The sequence below is a fragment of the Penaeus chinensis genome, chromosome 40, assembly GCF_019202785.1.
Source record: "Penaeus chinensis breed Huanghai No. 1 chromosome 40, ASM1920278v2, whole genome shotgun sequence".
Lineage (NCBI taxonomy): Eukaryota > Metazoa > Arthropoda > Malacostraca > Decapoda > Penaeidae > Penaeus > Penaeus chinensis.
Genome location: NC_061858.1, coordinates 17,786,314 through 17,796,313, shown reverse-complemented (window position 1 = coordinate 17,796,313; position 10,000 = coordinate 17,786,314). Strand labels below are relative to the sequence as shown.

General features: G+C 46.5%; 1 protein-coding gene across 1 annotated transcript in view; it reads right to left on the bottom strand.

The window, feature by feature from the left end:
* Positions 1-10,000, bottom strand: part of LOC125047202 — a 45,789-nt gene that overhangs the window by 788 nt on the left and 35,001 nt on the right. Inside the window, exon 3 of the mRNA XM_047645350.1 lies at positions 1-3,285. This exon is cut by the window's left edge and continues 788 nt beyond it. Within this exon, the coding sequence (XP_047501306.1) occupies positions 259-2,862 (2,604 nt within the window). The 5' untranslated portion in view covers positions 2,863-3,285 and the 3' untranslated portion in view covers positions 1-258. The remainder of the gene's footprint in view (positions 3,286-10,000) is intronic.

The window sequence follows — 10,000 nt, the reverse complement described above, 5'->3', positions numbered from 1 at the left end:
GAAGGGAAGGGGGAAAGGACGAAGGACGAGATATCCTTCAATCCTTCACCCTCTGCAGGAACGTAGGGATTGATAAGTAGTCGGTGGGGGGAGAGTATCTCCTGAGTCGTGACCTGGAGGAGGGTTTGTGCGTTTGACTGGGAGCGTAGGTATATGCACTGGCTTCCACGCCGCGTTGACTTTTGGTAAAGCTTATTGAAGGACTTCCACCCTTACTTCCTGCACCTGAGTGGACAGGTAGGAGGAAGAGCGGAGGGCTTAGAAGGCGTCCACGGAGGTCCGCGAGTTCGACGTCAGGTGCGTGACGGAGGAGTGGGAGGCGTGAGATAACTGCGAGTCGTTCGAGTCCCGAGACTCGAGGCCCTGCCTGCTGGAGGACGGACTGCGACCCACCCACGATACCCCGCGTCGAGCAAGGACGACCCGTCGCCAGCATCCGCCGCCGACGACGCGCCACACCTTTCGCGTGCAGGTGAAAGCCAAGAAGATGAAGACGCCTTGCAGGGTGTTGAGCAGGACGAAGATGTACCAGATGGGCTCCATCTGGAGGTATCCCGCCACGATGCCGCTGATCCACGTGAGGCCCATCAGGAGTGCCAGCCTCATGTACAGCTTGAACTGGTTCTGGTGGGGGTTACAGGAGGTCATTTTGGCCGTAGACTGAGTCGTCTCGGCGATGATCTTGGCCGAGAAGATGAAGAGAATGATGTTGATGAGCATTATGGTTGCCAGAGGCGCCGCGAAGAACACCAGTAGGGCCTTCCTCTGCCCGAACCAGCACCAACGCTCGCCCAAGGTGGGGAAGTAGTGAGACGGCATGCCCTCCGGCCGGACGAGATCCAGCACGACCAGAGCGGCGAGGGCGGCAGCAGGAAGCAACCATCCGTACAAGGAATAGGCGATGAACTTGCGCCACTGTCCGCCCATGCTAACGCGCAGCTCCGACGTGGCCATCCTGAGCGTCCTCCAGATGTCGAATGCCATGACACTCATCCAGCAGAAGGAGGAAAGGAAGAAGTAATACATAGCAGCTGCGAGGATGAAACACTCGCGTTTGCCGGGCTCGCCGAACACACTAAGGATGAACGTAGCATACGCAGCCAGTAACACTATACACAATGAGGCTAAATTCTTTCCAGAGAGATTCCTCAGGTCAGGCACCAGCAGGAAGGCGATGAGGTGAAGCAGGAGACACACACACGACAAACCCAGGCCTGCTAGGGACATCCAGCCCATCAGACGCGAGAACTTGTCTGCTTCGGGCTGAATGATACACACAAGGATCCCTCCCTCGCGTCTTTCGTACTCGTGAGCTTGGTACGTCCGCTGGTACTTCTCTACCACGACTGTACCGTTGGCGCCCATAGTGTACTCCTCGCTCGGTAGGAGGAACCTCTCGCAGGACAGTGTTTGAGCTTGTTCTGTCGTGGTGTCTGAGGGCGAGACGGGCACTTCAGGAGGACTTGCGGCTGTCGTAGTGGGCTCCAAGGGCTTCATGGTTGTAGTGATCGAGGGGTCACTGGCTGCAGGGCTTGGCTCCTCTACCCTTACGACGGTGTCTTCGGTCATTTTCTCCAGACGCCGGCTTTCCTCGTCCTTCACAGCATCACTAGAATCCTTCGTTTCCAATACAACGACGGGTGTTGTCGTTGCAGTAACGGTCGTAGTCTGCAATGTCGTCGTCGTAGATGTCGATGGTGGCGACGAGGTCTCCTCCGTGGACGATGCAAGGCTGACATCAAGGTCGATACATCTGCCAAACCTGTACTCCTGGTTGGCCTTCCCGCACACGACGTTCCGGCACTTCTTGAAGAAAGGGTCGAACACCTCGCCAACCCCGCACGTGGACGAAGACCCGACGACGTTGCTCCCGCTGTTGTCCACGAAGTCGAACAAGAGGGAGAAGGAACTCGGGTTGAAGTCGTCTCTGAAGTAAAACCTGGTGAAGGCGCCGTTGTAGCACTCCACTAACTGCGTGGGCACGTTGTTGCATTGGGCGCAGTGGGTGTTCCTGTAAGGCCTGTCGAAGTTATAGACTACGGCTGTGTATGAATGGCAGAGAGCCTCGACCTCCGTGTCTCTCCACTCCTCCTTGCAATCCTTGGTCATTTTCTTGCACTTCCTGACCATGTGCACCACCGTCTCGGGCATGACGGGGTCTACGCTGCAAGCATGGAATACGTCAAATCCGTTGTCGTTGAGGTAGATCCCCCAGTCTTCGTCGTTGTAGAGGAGCTTGGAGAAGATGTACTCCATCGTGAGGTTCCTGAAGCGGGCGTTGTAGCTCGTCAGCGTTGGGCACTCCAGGCGCGGCTTCCAGATCTCGAGAGACGTGGAATCGTTGTTGCAGACGGCGCAGTAGTAGTTGGTGTAGGTGATGGCGGAGTCGAGGCTCGTGACCGGGAGATCGGCCATGGGGTCCCGCCGATCAGAGTGAGAATCCGGAGACCCGCTCGAGCACAGCAGCGCCACCTCCAGGTCCTCCCAGCCAGCCATGCACCGCCCCTGCATGTAGTGCTCGCCGAACTGCTTCAGCTGCACACACTCGAAGTTCTCTCTCTTTTCAGTCTGCTCCTCGGCTTTGTAGGCCTTGGCGTCGAGGCAGCAATCGCCGTATTCCGCACAAAGGTTGTCACAAAAGCAGTTTCTCTTTTTCCAGTCTTCTTGGTCACTCATGCGAGGTCCTTTTTCACTTATACACGTGTCCCTATTTGGACACGTGGCATTTATCGCCACTAAGTCCGAATATTCGAATCCCACACATAATTGTGTGAATGACATCACTGTAAGTATTAAAAACATCTTCGTCGCCATTTCACAAGGCTTTAGTCTTAACACAGGAACTTTGTATCTTGCTCTCATATCACAAGTAGCGCGCCACCACGCACTCTCTCACATCAACACCGTGGAGCATTTAGCGTATACATCCACTGCCTATGACGTTCGTGGCTCAACTGATCCTTTCCTCTCAGTTTCACTTGGGTCACTGCTGGGATCCTGCGTTAGCCCCGCCCCCGCGTGGTCCCGCCCAGCACACTCACGGGAGGACAATTACTGTCTTTATTTTTTCTTTCCTTTCCTTTCTTTGCGCTTAGTTTTAATTCACATCACTAAGAGCTATTATTCTTGCTTTGAAGTAATGCCAAGTAATCACGGAATTCGCAGTAATATTGTCACGACAGAAGGCTCGCACACATTTTGAGTATGAATGACGTCACGGGTGGACAGCCAATCATGGCGCGGTTTTCCCTCCAGCTGCTGGCATCAGACGCGGTTGACAGCTTCCTGTAGGGAAGAAAGAAGATCCATGTAAAATTTCCTCGCGTCATATTGGTATAATATTCAGTGAAAAAAAAATCATATATAGAAATCAACATCGCATAAAATAGTGACAAACCCAAGCCCCGACTCCAGCGCCCTTCAAAAAATACAGGAAAAATATAGAAAATAAATAAATAAATAAATAAAGCACAGGAAGCTCAACGCCATCGCCAATAATTCATCAATAAACATACAACAAAATACGACCCCAAACCCTACCAAGATAAACGAAAACGATTCTGCGTTTGGCGTGATCACACTGTTGACAATATGGATCCAGTACCTGAGCCATCATTACCTGTCATTAACGGCCAATTAGGACGGGCAGGTGGGCGAGTCACCGGTGATAATTGTTTAATACCATTCAACTCGCCCGAGTGAAAGGCTGGACACCATTAGTAGTTGGTGTTTTTTGTTTGGTGTTGGCTTTTGTAAACGCCTCATGCCTCACGCAAGGCCCTCTTGGGGAAGGGAACCTCGTGTTTGTGATGCAGTGCTTTCATTCATACATACATACACACATATATCCATATATACATACTTATACACACACACACACACACACACACATATATAATATACATATATATATATATATGTGTGTGTATATATATGTGTATATATATATATATATATAACTGCATACACGTACAAAACACACACACACACATATATAATATATACATATATATATGATTATATATATATATATATATATATATATAATATACACATATATATGATTATATATATAATATATATATAATATACAAATATATATGATTATATATACATATACATACATATATACACGTGTGTGCGTGTGTTTGAGCGTATCTGTTTATCTTTACATCTACATACATATATACATATATACATATATATATTATATATATATATATGTGTGTTTGTGTGTGTGTGCGTGTGTGTGTGTGTGTATCTATACATATATTTATGTATATGTGTATGTGTATATATGTATATATATACACACACATCTTTACATTTGTGCGCGTGCGCGCGCGCGCGTGCGTGTGTGTGTGTGTGTGTGTGTGTGTGTGTGTGTGTGTGTGTGCGTGCGCGCGCGCGTGTGTGTGTGCTGTATACAGGTTTATGTGTATGTATATACGCATATTTACGTATGTCTGCATGTGTATATATTTGTAGGTATAGGTGCATGATATTTACATTTACATTTTTACACACACACACACACACACACACGCGCACGCACGCGCGCGCGCTTACATATATATATTTTTTTTTTCCATATATATTACATATCTAAGACAGAAGCTGAATGAGACAGCAATCTCCTAACCACGAACTCAACCAAAGAGCAAACCCACGACATCCAATCCTTTAGTCTCTCTCGTGATCCTATGCAGGAGACCCGGTCGTTGGCAATTACATCGTTTAGGACACGCCCGGATGTCCTGCACGTGCACCCAGGACACGGCTAAACCACCCAACACGTGCCCAGGCGAAGATGGGAGAGGAGGAGGAGGAGGAGGGCGCGGAGGAAGGGGGTATAAACAGCGGGGGGAAAGGGGTAAATAGGGGAAGGTGAAAAATAATTGGGATCGGAAGGGAAAAATTGTCGATAGGGGGGAAGGGGGTAAGGAGGGGGAAGGGGGTAAAGGCAAAGACAGATGGCGGATATATTATTACAGATACGGGTTTATTGGTCAATTTGGGAACAATTCGTTATCGGGGTTGTGCTCAGTGTCGTCCGAGCGCTTGTGGAAATGTCCATTTTTATTATATTATCCCTCGTCACGCGTTTGGTTAGCATCAAATGCACAGAATTGTTTATAAAGTTTTTTTTTTTTATAAGCAGAACATATACTAAATATCCAAATACCTAACCTGATGAGTTGTCAATATCCAACTTCTACGTTACGTTTTCAACAAGTTCAATCAACTACCAACAGTTATTATAAACACCGAATTTGAGGGAAATATATAAAAAAATGGAAACTTTAGCAGCAAATATCTGCCGAGACATCGTAAGACACTATAACTACGCCCCCCCCCCCCCTTCCCTCCTTAAAAAAGCTGCACAAAAACTCCCCCGTTTTCCCTCTCTCTCTCTCCCCCCGAGTAAAGCACCCGCCCGGGGCCACCCATCGCCCTGAGGGAGAGTCTCCGGGGTGCCGGTAATTACACAGCGGTTCCAAGCCAGCCATTTTTGCCATTCGAAGCCGCAGCGTCAGATTTGGCGGGAAACGAGTCGGTCTGCACAGATTTTTTGGCGGGAAAATTACTCTTCTTTGCGAAATGGATGAGAGATGGATTTATCACTATCATCGCACTGAGAAATTGGTCCTTTAAATGTTCTCATGGGCGAAAATAACAAAAAGTTGCGTACCGAAAAAAAGACTAAAAAAGATTCGAAAAAAAATGAAAGTGTAAATTAATCGTTTCATGCTAGAGGGGAAAGAAATAAAAACAAAAAAAAACCCGGCTAGGTGTGGTCGCAAATCCCTAAATGAGGAGAATGATAATTACCCCTCCTCTTCCCCTCCCCCCCTCCCCCCAAAGTCATCAGTCCTTTGTCCCGGCGCTCGTTAACATTCACGACAAAATGACCGGATACCTGCGAACGTTCTAGAATTTCCCTTAAACACAAGCCGAAATTCGAATATAAAAGGAGCGCCATGGGTGGAGTGTCCGACATATTTCGGAACCAGTGGGCGTTGTATTGATGATATTTTTTTCTCTCTCATTTATTATCATAATTATCCCGTTAACAGCAATTAAAGACCAGATGGTTAAAACCGATATTCGAACTCTTAGAATCTAACACACCTGACGGATTACCGTAAGGATTCGCAAGTCCCGGGTAAACGCCCATAAATATAAAGGTCCAATGGGCGGGTGACAAACACAGCTTAAAACTACACTACTTGCTCGACGGAGCTACTCTCCACAGGCGAAACTTATAATGCTTCTCCATCTGACAAACATAGAGGTCCCCGTAGATTATAAACACGCGTACAGATGACTATGAAATATGAAGCACATCTGTAACGCAACCGTGCCTTTCAAGTGTATATATATTTAGTGCTGAAGGTGTGGTCAGAAATTATATGCTTGCTTGGTGTTGACATAATGCTGTATAAATCATTGCTGTAAATGCGGATTTCAAATGTCATGCTCAAGTACAAAGGACTTTGGCCTTACATACACTAATACGAAAGTTATCCAGTGAAAATATAAACGAAATATGTGTGTGTGTGTGTGTGTGTGTGTGTGTGTGTGTGTGTGTGTGTGTGTGTTGGTGTGTGTTGGTGTGTGTGTGTGTGTTGGTGTGTGTGTGTGTTGGTGTGTGTGTGTGTTGGTGTGTGTGTGTGTTGGTGTGTGTGTGTGTTGGTGTGTGTGTGTGTTGGTGTGTGTGTGTTGGTGTGTGTGTGTGTGTTGGTGTGTGTGTGTGTTGGTGTGTGTGTGTGTGTGTGTGTGTGTGTGTGTGTGTGTGTGTGTGTGTGTGTGTGTGTGTGTGTGTGTGTGTGTGTGTGTGTGTGTGTTTTTGGCATGATTCTAAATTACGGACTAACTATTGCTCAATTCCTGATATCTAAACATGACACGAAAATAAGGGCGATGGACTTGACATCTATTATCACCCTCATCTAACTAAAGAAAGGGAATTTGAGGGGAAGTGAAAGGGGGAAGAAGTAAAAAAGAGGAGGAGGAGGAAGAAGAAGAAGAAGAAATGGAGGAGGAGGAATAATATAACAGCAGAAGGAGGGAGAATGATATGAGGTGACGGAGGAGGAAGAAAAAAACCGAAGGAGGAGGAGAATGAAGGAAAGAAGAGGGAAAAGGACGAGGAAGAGGGAGGAGGAGGTAGTAGGCAAATGGCCCGAAAGCCGCTTAACCTCACAACGGTCTGCGCCTTTAATCCTATCATGAGAGCGACAAACACGTGTTCATCGCCTCCCCCAGAGACAAACACGCTCGGCTGATCTTACGCTGCACAGAGGAAAAGGCCGGCGGTGTTTGTGTCGCGTGATTGTTCGTGAATTACCGTCTTTTCTGCTGTTTTTCTCGTGTTTTTTTAAATTCATTTTTCTGTTTATGGTTTGACTGATACTTCTGGGATTTGGTGTCATTTTCGCGCGTCTCGATGAATGGTGACGAAGCCAAAACCTTTGTTTCCCCCCCCCCCCCCCCTATCATTAATCTTCAAAATAATTTTGGGAAAGCAGAGACTTGATTACCAAATTATTCTCGTATCATAATGAATTGTGAAATGAGGGTCAGGGCTGATCTGAAGTGTGTCGGGAGCGCAGCCTTTGAGAAACGCATATCCTATTGCGTTAGAAATTACTCAGTGGTTTTCTGAGAAGCGCCAGTCGCCTTTGACGGCAGGAGCATCTTCATTTCGGAAATAAAAAAAAAGGAAAATGTTGACGTCACATATAATTCAAATCTAGGGTAAAGAAGGAAATTAATATTTGATTGATTACTTTTAGAATTACAAAGAATCATATCGACAGGGTGGAAGGAAAGGGGGGGAGGGGGGGGAGGGGAGGGGGAGAGGGGGAGGGGGGAGGGAGGGATTGGAGGGGAGGGGAGGGCAGGAAAAGGAGAAGGGGAGGCGAGGCAAGGATGGGAGAGGTGGGTAAGAAAGAGGGGAAGTTGGGGAGGGGGAGACAGGGGGGCGCTTAGGGGGGAGGGGGATGGGGGAGGGGAAGAAAGAAGAGCACAAGGGTAGGGGAGGGGAGAGGATGATGAGAAGGGAGCACAGGGGCAGAGAGTGGGAGGGGGGGGGGGGCAAGGTGACGCGTCCAGATGTGACCAGAGTGTGAAAGCTCACGACCTTGAGGTAATGAGTGAAAGTTCGGGGCCCGCGTGGTGTGGGCAACGGACAGGGGCTTCGAGTGTGCCGGTATGTGCGTAGGGCGTTTGAAATGTGCGTGCGCGTGCGTGTGTGCGTGGGTTTATAGTGGGGGGGGCGGGTAAATCGCGGTTTTGTATGGGTTTAAAAGTATGTGTTTGGATGTTCGGACTGTGTGTGTGTGTGTGTGTGTGTGTGTGTGTGTGTGTGTGTGTGTGTGTGTGTGTGTGTGTGTGTGTGTGTGTGCGCGCGCGCGTCAGGAATGCGTGTGCAATGCTTGCGTGAGTTTTGAGCATATATTTGGATGTTTAAATTTGTGCGTGTGCGATGTTGCGCGTGCATGTCTGTGTTCGTTAACGTGCATTCGTGCACACTATTATGAATGTGTATGTGTGTATACTATAATAAGTATGTACGTGTGAGTGTTCCAAAAGTAGAATATAAACATACATTCCCGCGAACGTGCATGTCTGTGTGCGCTCCTACGCACGTGAATTCGTGTAAACTATGCTGCATATGTGTACGCGTGTGTACGGATGCCTTGAGGAACGATGGAAGATCCGGCCTAAATTACTTTGACGGAACTGATTAGTAATTTCAGTTCACACATCACGACCTAAACAAAAAAAGTACAGACAAGGAGATTAACCTTGTGTGTAAAAAAATGTATCGTCAGAGTTTTTGTTGTTCGAAACGGCAGTTTTGCATATCAATTCTTTACTTTTATCATGTTAATATTTGAAAATTAATGATTTTGAATACACAAGATTGCGTAATGTTATTAATTCATATTCGTTCATATTTTTTTTAAATGTTGTAACGTCTGGCGAAAGATGGCAATATTTTAGATATATTCCGTAAGGTCGACAACTGCGTGTAAACCCAGTTTAACTTCGACCGTACTGCCTCCTGGGTCAACCTGCAAGATCCGCCTCAGACGAACCTTGCAATTATGTACCTATTTCTTATTATTTTCCCCCTCTCTCTTTTTGCCTCCCTCGCCGTCTCTTTCCCTCTCCTCTGTCTCACTCTCTTTTTATCCCCCCCCTTTCTCTCTCCCCCTCTTTTTATCTCTTTCCCTCTCTTTATCTCTCCCTCTCTCTTTTTATCTCTCCCTCCCTCTTTATATATATATATCTCTCTCTCTCTCTCTCTCTCTCTTTATCAATCTCTCCCTCTCTTTATCTCTCTCTCCCTCACTTTATCTCTCTCTCCCTCTCTCCCTCTCCCTCCCTCTCTCTCTCTCTCTCTCTCTCTCTCTCTCTCTCTCTCTCTCTCTCTCTCTCTCTCTCTCTCTCTCTCTCTCTCTCTCTCTCTTTTACACACACACACACACACACACACACACACACACACACACACACACACACACTGTAAATTTATGTATTGAAAAACCGCTTGCAAATTGTAAAAAAAAGATTATTGATATAAATATTGTTACTATTTATTGATATCATTGTTATTACTAATGTTATCATTATTGTTATTGTTATTACATTTGTTATAATAAAACTAATTATTATTATTATTATTATTATTACTATTATCATTACTCTCTCGGTAAGCAAAACCTTATACCCATCATGCGCACACATCCGCGGAAGAGGGGCATAGCGTGAATACCCTGAGGCTGTGAGAGAAAGTTTGTTAAATGAGTTTCTTTAATTAACTTTTTTCTTTCCCTCTTCTGATTTTTTTTTCTTTTAAGCCATAAGGGATAATTTGTAATTAAATTCACATACATCAGGACCCTTACCCACACCTGTAAAATTGGTTTCCTATATATAAATTGAAGAGACGTCGTAGGCCTATATACGGAGTCCTTTCTTTCGTGTT